The 16,147-nt window shown below is 53.8% G+C and overlaps 1 protein-coding gene across 2 annotated transcripts; it reads right to left on the minus strand.

Annotated features, from left to right (window-relative positions):
• Window positions 1-90: 90 nt before the first annotated feature.
• Window positions 91-15,181, minus strand: LOC115643447 (retinol dehydrogenase 8-like). 2 transcript variants are annotated; one of them, XM_030547493.1, is made up of 7 exons: window positions 15,088-15,181; window positions 10,940-11,046; window positions 9,900-10,061; window positions 4,907-5,086; window positions 4,241-4,334; window positions 2,814-2,997; window positions 91-1,555 (listed from the first exon to the last, which is right to left on the minus strand). In XM_030547493.1, the coding sequence occupies exons 2-7, from the start codon at window positions 11,034-11,036 to the stop codon at window positions 1,325-1,327; spliced, it is 948 nt and encodes a 315-aa protein (XP_030403353.1). In that variant the 5' UTR covers window positions 11,037-11,046; window positions 15,088-15,181; the 3' UTR covers window positions 91-1,324. The 2 variants fall into 2 exon arrangements, with proteins under 2 accessions (XP_030403353.1, XP_030403354.1); XM_030547494.1 differs by having other exon boundaries at window positions 10,940-11,042; window positions 15,088-15,177.
• Between the last annotated feature and the right edge of the window lie 966 nt (window positions 15,182-16,147).

The raw sequence follows: 16,147 nt of genomic DNA on the forward strand, positions 1-16,147 counted from the left end.
AGCTGTGAGATTTCCCAGGACCCTGCCTCCGGCCGGGCGGCTGCTGCTGGAAAGTTCCCAGGACTTAAAACACTGAGCCCAGTCACCATGCTCGGGCACCTCTGTTTATTGAGAGAGGGACTCCTGCACCACTACAGGTTGGTCAGATGGGCTGGCCTGGCCCTGAACAGCCGCTGGGGGAGTGAGTCATTGCACAGACTACAACACAGGCACATGTTCCCAGCGCTACCACAGGGTGCTGGGCAGGGGGCCAGGTGCCCCCCGAGGGGGAGATTGAGGAGAGGAGGAGATCAGGAAACTGGCCTTAAGAGGGTGCAGCACCCTGAGGAAAATGCTGCAAACTAAATGCTCACCCCCTGCTGGGAGCTGTTGCTGTCCCCTGGAACGTGCCTAAGAGGTGCCAGCTAAACTGCTTCACTGCCCTCTGCCCTGCCGCTAAACCCACTTGAAGCCGGGGCCATGAGCTGCATCAAACCCTAGTTGAGCGTCTTCCAAGGCTGGTTGCATTAGTAGCCTGCTGGCAAACATGCTGCCCCTAACTCCAGCAAGTACGGTAGTCATTCCCTCCCTGGATGAGCCATCCCCGCCATCTTCCTACAGGCCCCCCAGATAGTGTCAGGGGGACACAGTCTGATGCCCCATGGCTCCCTTCACCAGGGCCACAAGCCCTGGCACACACCAGCGGGGCTGCCGCTTCATGCAGGATGTCTATCACCCCCCCGGTGGAAGCACAGCCAGACCCACTCCCACAAGTGGGTCTTGGGCAGGGAGACAACTCAATACATCCAGGGATCTAGCCCCAGCTGTGGGAGGGGAGTGGTGCTTAGTGGTTAGAGCATTGGGCCAGGCATCCAGACTCCTGAGTTCAATCCCCAGCTCTGGGAGAGGTTGGGACTCCTGGCTTCTATCCCCAGCTCTGGGAGGGGAGTGGGAGTCAGGACTCCTGGGCCTACACTACAGCAGGACCTCAATCCTCAACTTTTTGCATGTTTAAAAAAAAAAAAATCCTTTAAACCCCAAATGTACTTAAAAAAAAGATACAAAAGAATCAGCTGGTTAAAAAGAGGGCAAAGACTGGGGTGTTGCTAGTCCCCTTGTAGATCCACGCTCCTAAACACGCTGCCTCCTCCCCGCTCCCCACATCGCCCACTGCGCTGGCACCTCCCCCTCGGTCCAAGGTTTTGTGCTTTTACAGTGGTTGTCCACACTGGAAACGAGGGTCGTGGTACAGAGCATGGGAGCAGGGCGAGGGCGGGGTGGGGGGATCTATAGCTGGAGCTGCCTGTGTTGTCCAGGGAGGAGGAAGGGGATTGGTGCCTTCGTCTCAAGGAGACTTGTTATAGGACACGTCCCTCCTCTTCCTCCACTGCAGCATCTTGAGGAGGCTGAGGCTGGCTTTGAAGAGCCGGTCGTGCTGGAAGATCATCTGGTGGAAGGCATTCAGAGGCAGGTTCCCGGTGGGGTCGGCGTGTTTCAGGGTGGTCATGGGCGTGTAGAGGCTGTTGGTCTGGTAGCGAAAAGGCGGCTTCTCTGCCATGATCACCTTGGCCGTGTGCTGGGGAGAGCAGAGGACGGGCCTGCCTGTTAGACACTTGACCGACACATCCTAGGCTTAACCCGTACCGGGGCAGATCCCCAGTTGGTATGAAATCGGGCACAGCTCCATTAGGGTCAATGGGCCACATCCCCTCCTGGCATTTAATGTACAGCACCTAACACAATGGGGTGCTGGGCCATGATGGGGATGTCTAGGCACTACCATAATACACCTAATAACATACAGCACCTAACACAATGGGGTGCTGGGCCATGATGGGGATGTCTAGGCACTACCATAATACACCTAATAACATACAGCACCTAACACAATGGGGTGCTGGGCCATGATGGGGATGCCTCGGAGCTACCGTAATACACCTAGTAAATAACATACAGCACCTAACACAATGGGGTGCTGGGCCATGATGGGGATGCCTCGGAGCTACCGTAATACACCTAGTAAATAACATGCAGCATCTACACAATGGGGTCCTGGGCCACGACTGGGGCTCCTAGGCACGGCAATAATATAAATAATCATGGCTCCATTGGAATCAATGGGCCAGATCACAAACTGGTGTAAATCAGCATCACTCTGATTACCACTTATTGTTGGTACTGGTAGCGCCTACGAGCCCCAGCCATGGCTCAAGCCCCACTACATTGGCCACTATATGTTATTTATTAGGTGTATTACAGTATTGCCTAGGTGATGGGGGGGGTGGGGGTGGCTGGGAGCCAGGACCCCTGGGTTCTGTTCCCAGCTCAGGGAGGGGAGGAGAGGAGAGTGGTTAGAGAAGGGGAGCTGGGAGCCAGGACTCCTGGGTTCAATCCCTGCTCTGCAACTCCCTTCCCTTTTCAATGCCTCAGTTTCCCCTCTCTGTAAAACAGGGATAGCTGTGCCCAGCTCAACAAAAATGCTTTTTATCTATGGATCTCGAAGTGCTGAGCACTAACATACTTGCTTCACCGCTGGTCGCCCCGCCCTTACACAGACCCGCACCCCACCCCATGCGGCAGATGGCTAGGACAGAGGCCGAGCAGCATCTCAAGGTTGAGCCCAGAGATGATGTTAGCAGCCCCGGCTGCTCCAGGTGCCACCACTAGATTTAGGGGTGTTTAGAACCTCTGGCAAGCAGGCCCCTAGGATCTAACTACCCACCCATCCTCCCTAGGTCCCCAGTGGTCAGTGTGGTTAGAGCCAAGCACTATAAGGCTAGGAAGGGGGTAGCGGGTCAGTGTGAATGCAGGAGGGTGGGGAGATGGCTCCCTACCTCAGCCACCTCGTCCGGCGACTGCCCCAGCACCGTGAAGACTTCCTTGGAATAGGCCATGTAAAAGCCTTGGAATATATCCAGTGTCTCCTGATCAACGGCAGACAGGTCCATGCAGGCGGCTTCTTCGTAGAGTTTCCTTTCGAACTCGGTCACCACCGGTCCAGGTTCGATCAGGCTGATGCTGGGGAGGAGCAGGAGACAGTAACACATCACAGCTCATGTAGCCAGCCAGGGCCTGGCTCCAGGCTCGTTAGGGCACACGCAGACAGGAGGTGCCATGCAGGGACAAAGCGCTGGGTCGCACAGCTTGGGGCACCACCTCCATAGACCAGTGGGCCTTCTAGTCCAGCACCCCACCTGCTGCCCCTCCCATATCAGACCACCCACCCCTTCCTCCTTCCACCTTTCATCCACCCACTGCTCCACCCATCCATTCCTCCTTCTACCTATCCACTGCTCCCTCCTTCCACCCCCACATCTTTTCCTCCTTTTATCTACCCACTGCTCCACCCATTCCTCCTTCCAGCCCTTCCTCCCTCTACCTACCCACTTCTCCCTTCCTCCTGCCACCCGCCTACCTCCATCCCTTCCTCCCACCAACTCTGGGGTCCCACCTCCCTGCACTGCCATCTGAGGCCACGTCCACACTACAGAGTAAAATCGAAATTTATAAAATCGATTTTATAAAACAGGTTTTATAAAATCGATTTTACGCGTCCACACTAGGGCACATTACTTCGGTGGTGTGCGTCCATGGTCCTAGGCTACCATCGATTTCCGGAGCGGTGCGCTCTGGGTAGCTCAGTAAAAGAATGGGACCAATAACTTCGATTTCCGTCCACACTAACCCTAAATCGATATAGTAATATCAATTTTAGGGTTTCTCCTCTCGTTGAGCAGGAGTACAGAAATCGATTTTAAGACCCCTTAAAATCGATTTTAAGTGCCTTGTAGTGTGGACGGGTACAGCGTTAAATCGATTTAACGCTGTTTAAATCGATTTAACGCTGTAGTGTGGACCAGGCCTCAGATGGCTGGGCCATACAATCCAATATCCTTACACCTGCGCCTAAGGTCCCAGCACTGTGGTTGATACCTCCCTTTCCGTGCACACACGATGCACTATGCCAACAGTGCTAGGATGCCCATGGGGTGGAGGGGAGGGAGAGGCCCTCTGGACCCCACCCCTCATAGCCTCAGTGTGTCCATCCCCCTTATCTGAGCACCAGCAAAGTCAGCAGTGGTGGGGGCTGCCCAGTCATTGTAATGGATCAATGGAGCAACCAGGCACCTCCCATCTGCTCCCTGTAGCCACCTGCCTGCAACCCCTCCAAGCTTCAGACAAGGAGTGGCTGGGAATGTCCATTGCCCCCCTGCAGCACTGGGGCTCATCTCCCCTACACAGCCCTGCACCCGGGACTTACTTCACGCCGAACTTTAGCGCCTGCAGGGCCAAGCTCTCACAGAAACCCTCCACAGCAAACTTGGAGGCGGAGTAGATGTCGTTGAAGATGAGGCCTGGGGAGCAGAGAGAAGAGCAGTGAAGCAGCGGGAGAGGAGGAAGCTGGGCTGGACAAGGGTGAGGCTCTGCTCTGCTGGGAGGGCCTGCCCAGAACTTGCTGAGTGGTCGGCCACCGGGGAGCGGAGACACCTGCCTGTGGTACTGACCAGAATTGTCCCACCAGCTCCTGGGGCTCCCCCATCTGTCTCCTGGCTTATGTATCGAGCCAGAGACCAGCTTCTTGCTTTGCGTTTGTACAGCACCTAGCACAGCAGGGCCCTGGGCCATGGCTGGGGCTCCTGGGGGCTACCGTAATACACTTAATAAGTACCATACAGAACCCAGCACACTGGGGTCGGTGTCTCATGGAGGGTGAGAGAGCCCAGGGCTCAGGGTCCCAGCAGGAGAGTAACGAGGCAGGGTCTCATGCTGGGGGAAGGGGGCAGGCTGGGGCTCTGGGTGGTTTCCACACAGCGTGGGCCCATCACCTCCCACAGGAGCCTGGACCCGTCCCCCGTCCCCACCCCCAAATCAGCAAGATGCAGCCGGTCCCCAGGGGCCACAGCCCCCCACCCCACCCCGGTCTCACCTTGCAGTCCCAGCACGCTGCTCATCACCACGATGTGACCCTGGCGCTGGCGCTTCATGTCGGGGAAGATTTCGCGCACCAGCCGCACCAGCCCGAAGAAGTTGGTGTCAAAGAGACCCTTCATGGCAGCGACGCTCTGGCTCTCCACCGGCCCGATCATGCCCAGCCCCGCGTTGTTCACTGCAACGGAGGGGGGCGTGAGAGCCCCAGGAACCCCCCCCAGGGTATGGCAGCTGCTGTAGCTCCCCCCTCCACTGGGAGGGTGAGCGCAGACTGGGAGTGGGGAGCCCCACTGAGATGGGGGGAGCCAGGATCCCCTTTTCGTTCCAACTCCAATCACCAAAAGCAGAGGCACAAATGGCCCAGCCAGCTCTCTGGCTGGCCCCACCCGTGAGGCTCCGGATCCTTTCCTGCAGGTGGGGCGACCCCTAGATGGGCCCATCCAAGGTCATGCAGGACACCCGGCTAGATGGGTCTGTGGGTCTGATCTGATATGGCGTTTCCTTCGCTCCCCCTGAGCAGGGGCTCAGCTCTGCTGGGGAACGCATCGAGATCCCCGCTTTACGGAGTGACCCCTTCCCTGTTCAGCCAAACCCTCTGCTGGGTCACCACCCGGCAAGGCCAGTCAGGCGCATGTGCGTGAGATCCTGTGTCAGCTGCCCCCTGCCCCACACAGCAACCTTAGCGCCGAAGAGCCAGCACCTGCCCTCACACTTGTGGCCAGATTTTTAGTGGGGGCAAATGGGCAGGGCGAAGCCACCCAGCTCCTCCATTTACACCAGCCTCCCCTCTGAGCCCTACACCCCTTTACCAACACATGCAGTGATTTCCCTACCCCCCCCCGAATTTCCCCAACACCCCCCCTAGTTTTGTGAGCTAGTTACATACCAATTTAGTGACTGTTTGGAAATCTGACTTTAAACTGAAACATTAATGCACACTTTAAAAGCTTATACAGTGTATGATAAAATATGTGTAACTGAAAAAGTATAATAGATATGAAAAGTATGAACATAGACTAGCTTCCTTGCATCCTTATGCAGCTGTTGTTTTTTATGACAATGTCAGTGCATTCATTTCAGTGATGTTGATCAACCTAATAATTTCAAATGATGATTTGTAAGCAAAGTCTAAATGAGCTCTCCCTGACAGCTAGTGATGAGCTGGGGCTGCGGGGAAAGGCTTCAGGGCCAGATCGTATTTACATTCACACCTAATCTACCTAGGTATCCAGCAAACAGAGCTGTGTTGTCCAAGTGATAGATTTTGCCTGGGGTTGGGTTACAAACCACTTGAATGTGGGGGGAATGAGGGATGAAATGTTGTTCTTGTTGTATGAGTAAAGGGCAGGAGAACTGTACTTAGCCTGTGATGATTTGAAGACATCAAGAGAGAGGGTGGGGACCTGTCTCTCTCCACTGTTTAATGACAGAGCTGATTAGGCTCCATAGAGAGTCTTTTGCTCTGTTAAGTGACCACTGCAGCTGAAATCACTGACAATCAGGTCTAAGTGCTTAGTCCTGTTGTGGGACAGTGTTCCTGTGGGTACAGCGTTTTTGTGTAAGAGACAGCCCAGACTGCGCTAGCAGCAAGCGAGGTTCCCACACTGAGAGCTGGTGGAACCTCAAAAGACCAACTCGCAGAGCTCATAGTGGCAGGTGGCAGCAGAAGGTGACGGCGCAGGGCCATTGGCAATGGCATGGTGAAGTGAACAGTGGCACAATGAAAAGACGTGGCCAGAGCGAACAGTGAGCAGCTGGAGAAACAAGCAAGGTGCCTTCTTGTCTCCCACCTGGAAGGTGTACTCATGTGAAAGCACCTCTGAACTCTGAGGCCATGGCTACACTTACAGTTCTGCAGCGCTGGTAGTTACAGCTGTGTTCGTACAGCTGTGTAGGGCCAGCGCTGCAGTGTGGCCACATTTGCAACATTTGCAGCGGTGTTGGGAGTGGTGCATTGTGGGCAGCTATCCCAGCATTCAAGTGGCTGCAACGTGCTTTTCAAAAGAGGGGGGTGGGGTGGAATGTGACAGGGAGCGTGGGAGAGACAGAGAGATTGGATTTTTGGAGCTGACACTGTTCTCAGCTCCCTGCCTTGCAAGTTCTAAGGACTGTGCCTACCTTCAATCATTTTAAAAGTTCTGACCTCTTCCCCCACCCCTCTCTCATTCACTAAATGCAAATTATGCACTCCTAAATAGCCATCAGACCAGATAAGCATCTGCTCAACAGGGACTTCCCCCTCCCCCTCTGCCGTGTGAGCGTGCTGTTTCTCTCTTCAAGCAAACAGCTGTGAACATTCCAAAATAATTCCCCTGCCTGCCTCCGCTCACAGCAAACAGGAGCTGTGTTTGTTTTTTAAATAAGCAGTTTGGCTGAACTCCGAGCTCCCCCTTTCTTCCGGTTTGTTGTGGACAGGAATTCTGGGATACCTCCTTATACCCTGGAGGTCAATAAAAGCACTGGTGGGGTCCACACTTGCTGACCAGCGCTGGATCACCAGCGCTGGAATTGCTACACCCGAGGCTCGACTGGGTGTACAGCCAGCGCTGCAATCAGGGAGTTGCGGCGCTGGCCGTGCTTTGCAAGTGTGGCCACATCCTAAGTTGCAGTGCTGTAACCCCCTCACCGGCGCTGCAAGTCTTTAGTGTAGCCATGGCCTGAGTCTCCACTGACCAAGGACAACACCGGTGAGTGGAGTGCGGTGGAGGGAAAAGTGAGGGGCACGTTAAATAAACATTTGTTTGTTGGACTATATTTTAGTCACTTTGCTCCAGAATGCTAGATTTGTGACTGGGAATGGAAACTTATAAAAATATGTTTCCTAGTAGGCCAAGATTTTTAAAATGCATTATTTGCCGAGGTTGTTATCTCACATTGTTGCTATCTTGAGAGGTCATTATGTTGGGGAGTTTCTGTACTAAACATTTTTATTATTATAATTAATTTTTTACATAAGAATGGTCATACTGGGTCAGACCAATGGTCCATATAGCCCAGTACCCTGTCTTACAACAGTGGTCAAGGCCAGGTGCTTCAGAGGGAATGAACAGAACAAGTAATCATCAAGTGACCATCCCTTGTTGCCCATTCCCAGCTTCTGGCAAACAGGCTAGGGACATTCAGAGCACGGTGTTGCACCCCTCCTCATCCTGGCTAATAGCCACAGATGGACCTGTTCTCCAGGAATTTATCTAGTTCTTTTTATAATCCTGTTCTAGTTTTGGTCTTCACAGCATCCCCTGGCAAAGAGTTCCCTGGGTTGACTTTATATTGTGTGAAGAAGTACTTCCTTTTGTTTTTTTAAAACCTGCTGCCTATTAATTTCATTGGGTGACTGCTCGTTCTTGTGTTATGTGAAGGATTAAATACAATTTCCTTATTCACTTTCTTTGCACCAGTCAAGATTTTGTAGACCTCTATCATATCCCCGTTAGTCAGGACTAATGGGGATATGGTGCCTGATGCAGTCCTGCTCTGTATCCGTGGAACCAGGCCAGGCAGGACTGCATCTCTCATTTCTGAGGAGGTTTCTTAGTCACCCAGAGCCCAGGAAAAAATAATTACAAGTGTCTTTCCCACCAGAAGCAAGTTTCAATAGTGTACAACGTGCTGTCTCAAATGCAGACAGGCAGGTTAAAAGGGTTCCATTAGTCATCTCTTTTCTAAGCTGAAAAGTCCCAGTCACTTTAATCTCTCCTCCTGTTTCATACCCCTGATCATTTTAGTTGCCCATCTCTGTACCTTTTCCAATTCCAATATATATTTTTTAGGATGGGTGACCAGATCTGCACACTATTCAAGGTGTACACATACCATGGATTTATATAGAGGCAATATGGTATTTTCTGTCTTATTATCTATCCCTTTCTTAGTGATTCCCAACATTGTTTGCTTTTGTGACTGCTGCTGCACACTGAGTGGATGTTTTCAGAGAACTATCCACAATGACTCCAAGATCTCTTTCTTGAGTGGTAACAGCTAATTCAGACTCCTTCATTTTGTATGTATAGTTGAGATTGTTTTCCAATGTGCATTACTTTGCATTTATCAACATTGCATTTGATTTGCCATTTTGTTGCCCAGTCACCCAGTTTTATGAGCTCCCTTTGTAGCTCTTCGCAGTCTGCCTGGGACTTAACTATCTTGAATAGTTTTGTATCATCTGCAAATTTTGCCACCTCACTGTTAACCCATTTTTCCAGATCATTTATGAGTATGTTGAACAGTAATAGTCCCAGTACCGACCCCTCAAGGATACCACTATTTATCTCTCTCCATTCTGACAACTGATAATTTATTCCTACCCTTTGTTTCCCATCTTTTAACCAGTTACTGATCCATGAGAGGACTCTCCTCTTACCCCAAGATGGCTTACTTTTCAAAAGTCAATTTAAATTAGATACTTTTTTTAAAAATGTATATTTATTTAGAAATCTAGACCTGTTATGTGTTTTGGTATAAATTGCATTATTCTTATGTTAAATTTGCATAATCCTAACAAAACATTTACTTTATTCATATCTCTTTTATATATCTCATTGGTCTTGACACCCCCCTTGTAAATTCAAACACCGACCCTAATTTCAATTCCTGGGGAAACCACTGAACACGTGTGTGAGCACATGACGCTTCACTGATGCACCCTGGAGTCGGGGGCAGAGTGGAGTAGAGACTCAGGGGGGCAAATGCAGAAGCTACCTGTAAGGGGCTGTGTAAATTACAGGCTAGAAATTGGGTGGAGTCTAAGTGGGTGGGGCCTAAAGGGATGGGGCTTAAGTGGGCGTGTCTAAGTGGGTGGGTCTAAGGTACCTAAGACAAGACATTCCTTAGCCTCTCTCCTCTGGAGGAACCCCCAGCTGCTCCAGCCCCTACTCCCACGGTGCCTTTGTGGGGTGAGGGAAGAGTGCAGCAGTCCCCCAACTTCCCCCCACCGGATGCGTTCCAAGGAAGGTGGCCCATGCAGCCCAGAGAGGCTGGGCCGGCTCTCCTACCGAGCACGTCCACTCTCCGCTGGGGAATGCCCTCCACGCAGCACCGGATGGATTCCTCGCTGGTCACGTCCATCTGGCGGATTTCCAGGGTCTTGTCCAGTGCTGGCCCCGCCTGCTTCTCCAAGGCCTCCCTCTTGTCCAGGTTCCTCATGGTGGCGATGACTAGGCAGAGAGATGGAGGGGGCAGGGGGGGTTCAAACCAGCCAGGAAGCTCAGGGCCCCACTCCTGTGCTAAGCAAGCTCAGGCCTGCTTGGTGCTTGGATGGGAGATTCCCAGGGCTAAGATGGGTGCTGCAGGATGAGGGGCTTAGTAGGGAGCACAGGGGTGGGGCTCTGTCTGCACAGACTCTGATGCACTAGGGGGAACTGTGCTGCAAAATTAGAGTGGGGGCTTAGTAGAGGGTGCTCTCCCCTTGCAGGCTATGCCAGTGTGGCACCAGTGGGTGCTGTGAGGCAGAACGGTGCCATGTACCTGGTCAGGGTCCGCCCCATCAGAGATTGCAGGGCAATTTTCGCAGGATGCTGGATGCCCCTCCCTGCTCCACCCGTTCGCTAGTTACATTCTGCCTCCCTAGCGTCTCCCTGCAGCTTCGACTGAACAAAGCACTCTGCGCGTCTTGGTCCTAAACTCCCATGCATACAGTTGTTACACACCAGCCAAACCCTACTCCAGAGGTGGCTGCATCTCTGCAGTGGCTGAACAATCTCTGCATTAACAGCTGACGTGCCCCACCCCAGACGCAGCTGCATCTCAGCAGCAGGTGAGCAAACCCTGCATAAATTGTTCCCACACCTCATCCCACCCCAAAGGTAGCTGCATTTCAGCACTGGTTGAATGATCTCTGTATTAACAGCAGCCACATCCCACCCCAGAGGTGGCTGCATCTCAGCGGTGGGAGAAGTGATTCGGTACATAGGGCTATGAAGCTCCTGGGGACAAAAGGCCATAGAAATTGTAAGATCATTATCATTTCTCTGCCCTATGCGGCATGTTCCTCCTCTTCTCCAGCTCTTTATAATCCTCAGCCCAATCCTCTCACCTCGGAATCTCTTCAGCTCATCTTTAGCTAGCCGGACGGCCAGAGCCAGCCCGATCCCAGAGGAGCAGCCAGTCAGCAGCACGTTCCTGCAGGACATCCCTGTCTATCTGTCCAGACAAGAGAAGTCAGGTTCAAAGAGGGTGGAGGGAGTGGGGTCTAGTGGTTAGAATATGACGGTTGCAACTCAGGACCCCCTGGGTTCTAGCTGCTGCTCTGGGAAGGGAGCAGAGCCTAGTGGTTGGGGCAGGGGAGAATCGGGAGTCGGGACTCCTGGGTTCTAGCTGCAGCTCTGGGAAGGGAGCAGAGCCTAGTGATCAGAGGGGAGGACGGTGTTGGGAATCAAGACTCCTGGGTTCTATCCCCAGCTCTGTGGAGAAGAGTTAGGCTTAGTGGGCAAAGTAGGGGCTGGAGGAGTTAGGACATAGATCTACTCAGTTGTGCCGGTCCCATCTCCCCCTTCACTGATCTGGCTGCCCTCTACGTGACCCGCCCGCCAGCCTCTGATCTCGGTCTCTTCCTAGGAGAGGATTTCCACCAGGCGATGCGGCACCAGCCTCAGCCCATCCCCCTCCCGCGGGAGAACATGTTGTTCTATTCTGGAACCGTCTCAGCCTCTTATTCCTGCAGCCGGGGCTGGGCCCGGCTCCGCCCATCAGCTCAGGGGAGTGAAGAGCCCAGCCCCCCGAGCGCCGTAACTAACCACCCTAACCCCTGGTGTAAAGGCAGCTAGATGGGATGCTCCTGTCACCCGGGCAGGGGGTGTTCTCACGCTGCCAGAAACCTGCTGCTGCTGGACGCGGCACCTACACCCCAGGGCTTCGGCACGGCCGTGTCAGCATGCTTGGGAACAGGGCGGGGGGTCGGGTGTGAATCAGGGCTTGCGGGTGACCCAGCTCTGCCGGAGCATGGGGGGCAGACAAGGGCAGTGGTTCAGTTTCCTGGCTCGGCCTCTGGGCGACTTTGGGCAAGGCACTGCAGCTCTGTCCCTCTTTCCCCACTCCCTTCCTTGGTCTATTTCGGCTGTGAGCTCTTTGAAGCACCACTGGCTCTCGCCCGGCACGGTGGGCCCCCCACAATCGCAGCTGAGGTCTCTGTGGGATACCACAACACCTCTAATAACCCGACAAGCTGGCCAACGTCAGGTTTCATCTGCGGATGCGTTTGACAGGCCAGACACAACAGCAGGGCCCTATGCCAAGGCAGTCAGCAATTAAAAATTAACGAGCACCAGCTCCCCATGGCAACTCCTGCCCTGGATCTCAGTTCACCATGCCGGATCCTCACCTTGGATCTCTCCCCTGACCCAGTTCAGACTCAGCAAGGCTGCTCTCAGGCCAGCCGCAGAGCTGGGTGGGGAATTATAACCAGTCAAAGGGCAGAACCTGGGCTATTATTCCTCTAAGCTTTGATTTCTTTGGGGACAAAAGGCCCATCCTGCTGATCTCACCCGGCTGAGAATTCCACCACAGTTGGGAAGCACGGGCAGGCGGGTGCAGAGAGCTGGCAAAGGGGCCACGGGACGATTACCGAGGGGGTCAGGCCTGCGAGGAGGAGGTCCTTCTCCAGGTTTATTCCTGTTCAGTTATGCTCTGTTATAACCTACTTTTCTATTGATCAAGGTGATAAAAGTTCTTTAAAAAGGGAGCCAGAAATTCACAGCTGATGCCTGAGCAGGTGTGATATACACAAAACAAGTCCAGTTGCTCATAGGATGAGAGGCCTTTTAAATGCAACACTGGAAAATACAGTAGGAAGATAGAGGACATGAAAAATGGGTGTTGCCATACTAACTATAATGAGAAGAATCAATTAAGGTGGGCTATTATCAATAGGAGAGAAAAAAACCTTTTGTAGTGATAATCAGGATGGTCCATTTCCAACGGTTGACAAGAAGGTGTGGATAACAGTAGGGGAAAAAATAGCATTGGGGAAATAGTTTTTACTTTGTGTAATGACCCATCCACTCATAGTCTTTATTCAAGCCTAATTTAATGGTGTCCAGTTTGCAAATTAATTCCAATTCTGCAGTTTCTCATTGGAGTCTGTTTCTGAAGTTTTTTTGCTGGAGTATCGCGACTTTGAGGTCTGTTATTGAGTGACCAAGGAGGCTGAAGTGTTCTCCTGCTGATAATAGCCCACCTTATTTGGTTACTCTCATTATAGTTAGTAAGGCAACACCCATTTTTTCATGTCTTCTGTGTATATATATCTGCCTTCTGTATTTTTCACTGCATGCATTTGATGAAGTGGGTTTTAGCCCATGAAAGCTTATAATCAAATAAATATGTTAGTCTCTAAGGTGCCACAAGGACTCCTCATTCTTTTTGCTGATACAGACTAACACGGCTACCACTCTGAAACCTGTCACTTCTAGGACTGTAATTTTGGACTATGGGGCACCTACAAGACAGAGCTGAGATTGGGGTCCTCTGTCACGCACTGCTTGCTGCACAGAGTAAGAGACGGTCCCTTCCCCAAAGAATCTAAAGTGACAGGCAGACAAAGGAGAACTGGGCTCAGTTTCCACCTTTGCCACATGCAGACCTGAGGCAAGTTATGGCATATGCATGCCTCAGTTTCCCTGCCTGCAAACTGGGTACAATAATAATTCCTTATACCCAGCCTTCCTCTGTGCATACTGTAAAATCTTCAGGGCTGGGACTGTCTCTCACTATATGTCTGTGCAGGATCTGGCATGATGGGGGCCCGTGTACTGCCCGGCATGATGCGGGGCAGGCCCTGGTCACGGCTGAGGCTCTGTGCAAGGCCCTGACCTCAGTGCTTCTGTAATACCAACACTAATGAAATGCAGAGGGGGTGTCAGTGTTTCACCCAGGCCTGCGGGTCAGAGAAGGCCCAGAACCCAGGTAGGTCAGCCCCGAACCCAGTGAGCATCAAGGGCCGATACAAACTGTACCTGACCATGCCTGGAAGAGGTGGTCCAGGATGACTCAGGGGGACTCTAGGGCTGTGGGCGTCTGATCCAGGTGGGATTAAGGAGGGGAGATGGTCAGCACTCAGTACAATAAACCGCTCCCTGGAAACTCATGGTTACTGCTCAAAATGGCGCCATCCTCAGAGCTCTGTGTCCTTCCCTGGCTCCCGGGGAAAGCAGCAGTCTCAGCAGCTGTAGCCAGCCTGACTAATCTTGGCTTATTCTGGTGCTAGATCCTGCAGGGTCAGGCTATATATAGAAGAAGGGGCTCCTCTCTCCATAGAAAGGTCTCAGCCGGGCCTCCCCACCCCAGAAGGTGGTTCTCAGGCCAGCTCCCCAGAGAGCCACTCTGTACTGTGCTTCTAATGGACACTCACCCTGCACCCCCACACCCCAAAACACCCCGTCTCTGCTGCAGACCCAGCTCCCAACACCCCCATTGCACTTTGCACTCCACATCCAGCTCCACCCAATGCACCCCCCTCCCAGGGATCCCTAGCTCCTAGATCTTGCTCCCCAACACACCCCTGCTCTCATGGCACCCCGATCTTTCCTGCACCCCCCCAGCTTTTCCCCTTCCCCAACACACCCCCTGCTCTCATGGCACCCTGATCTTCCCTGCACCCCCCCGGCTTTTCCCCTTCCCCAACACACCCCTGCTCTCATGGCACCCCGATCTTTCCTGCACCCCCCCCGGCTTTTCCCCTTCCCCAACACACCCCCTGCTCTCATGGCACCCTGATCTTCCCTGCACCCCCCCCGGCTTTTCCCCTTCCCCAACACACCCCCTGCTCTCATGGCACCCTGATCTTCCCTGCACTCCCCCGGCTTTTCCCCTTCCCCAACACACCCCCTGCTCTCATGGCACCCTGATCTTCCCTGCACCCCCCCGGCTTTTCCCCTTCCCCAACACACCCCCTGCTCTCATGGCACCCCGATCTTCCCTGCACCCCCCCGGCTTTTCCCCTTCCCCAATGCACCCCCTAGCTCCCCACTCTTCCCAGTGTATCCCTGGGTCCGCCTGGGCTCCGATCCGCGATGCACCCCAACCTCTCTTACCCCCCCATGCACCCCAATCTCCCAGCCCACCAGGATCGGGGGAAGGCTGAGCACAAGGCGAAGCCCCGCGTGATCCCCCGACATGGGGGGAAGCCCCTTGCAGCCGGATTCCGCTGCCCTTGGAGCTCCGAGCCCAGCCCAGCCCCCCGCCTACCTGCACCGCTAGGAGCTGGGTCGCCACCGGCTCAGCCAGTCCCCGCCTCGCAGCGGCTCCCGCTCCGGCTCCTTCTCCCGACCGGCCGAGGGAAACGCCCCGCGAGCCCGCAGCACGCCGGGGCTTGTAGTCCCTGCCAGCCGGCCTCCCCCGGGGCGTGGGGCAGAGCCCTGCCCCGCGCCCCCCGGTGCCCCGCCCTTCCTGCCTGTCCCCCCCCCCCCCCCCCCCGGGAGCGCTGAGGGGCACCCTCTGGCCATCCCCACCCGCTGCAAGGTAACTCGGGGTGCAGGGCGGCTTGTTATGGTAGGGTCGGAGCCTGCCGCTGGGGCTTTGTTGTGGTAGGGTCGGAGCATGCACGTGGGCCTTTGTTATGGTAGGGTCAGAGCCTGCGGATGGGGCTTTGTTATGGTAGGGTCGGAGCATGGACGTGGGCCTTTGTTATTGTAGGGTCACCTGTGCAGTAGCTTGTTATTGTAGGGTCGGAGCCTGCCGATGGGGCTTTGTTATGGTAGGGTCGGAGCATGCACGTGGGCCTTTGTTATGGTAGGGTCAGAGCCTGCGGATGGGGCTTTGTTATGGTAGGGTCGGAGCATGGACGTGGCCTTTGTTATTGTAGGGTCACCTGTGCAGTAGCTTGTTATTGTAGGGTTGGAGCCTGCCGCTGGGGCTTTGTTGTGGTAGGGTCGGAGCATGCACGTGGGCCTTTGTTATTGTAGGGTTGGAGCCCCCGATGGGGCTTTGTTATTGTAGGATCGGAGCATGCACGTGGGCCTTTGTTGTGGTAGGGTCAGAGCCTGCGGATGAGGCTTTGTTATGGTAGGGTTGGAGCATGCCCGTGGGCCTTTGTTATTGTAGGGTCACCTGTGCAGTAGCTTGTTATTATAGGGTTGGAGCCTGCTGCTGGGGCTTTGTTATTATAGGGTTGGAGCCTGCCACTGGGGCTTTGTTATTGTAGGTTGGAGCCTGCCCCTGGGGCTTTGTTATTGTAGGGTTGGAGGATGCAAATGGGGCTTTGTTATGGTAGGGTAACCTGTGCAGTAGCTTGTTATTGTAGGGTTGG

The sequence above is a fragment of the Gopherus evgoodei genome, unplaced genomic scaffold (assembly GCF_007399415.2).
Source record: "Gopherus evgoodei ecotype Sinaloan lineage unplaced genomic scaffold, rGopEvg1_v1.p scaffold_59_arrow_ctg1, whole genome shotgun sequence".
Classification (NCBI taxonomy): Eukaryota; Metazoa; Chordata; order Testudines; family Testudinidae; genus Gopherus; species Gopherus evgoodei.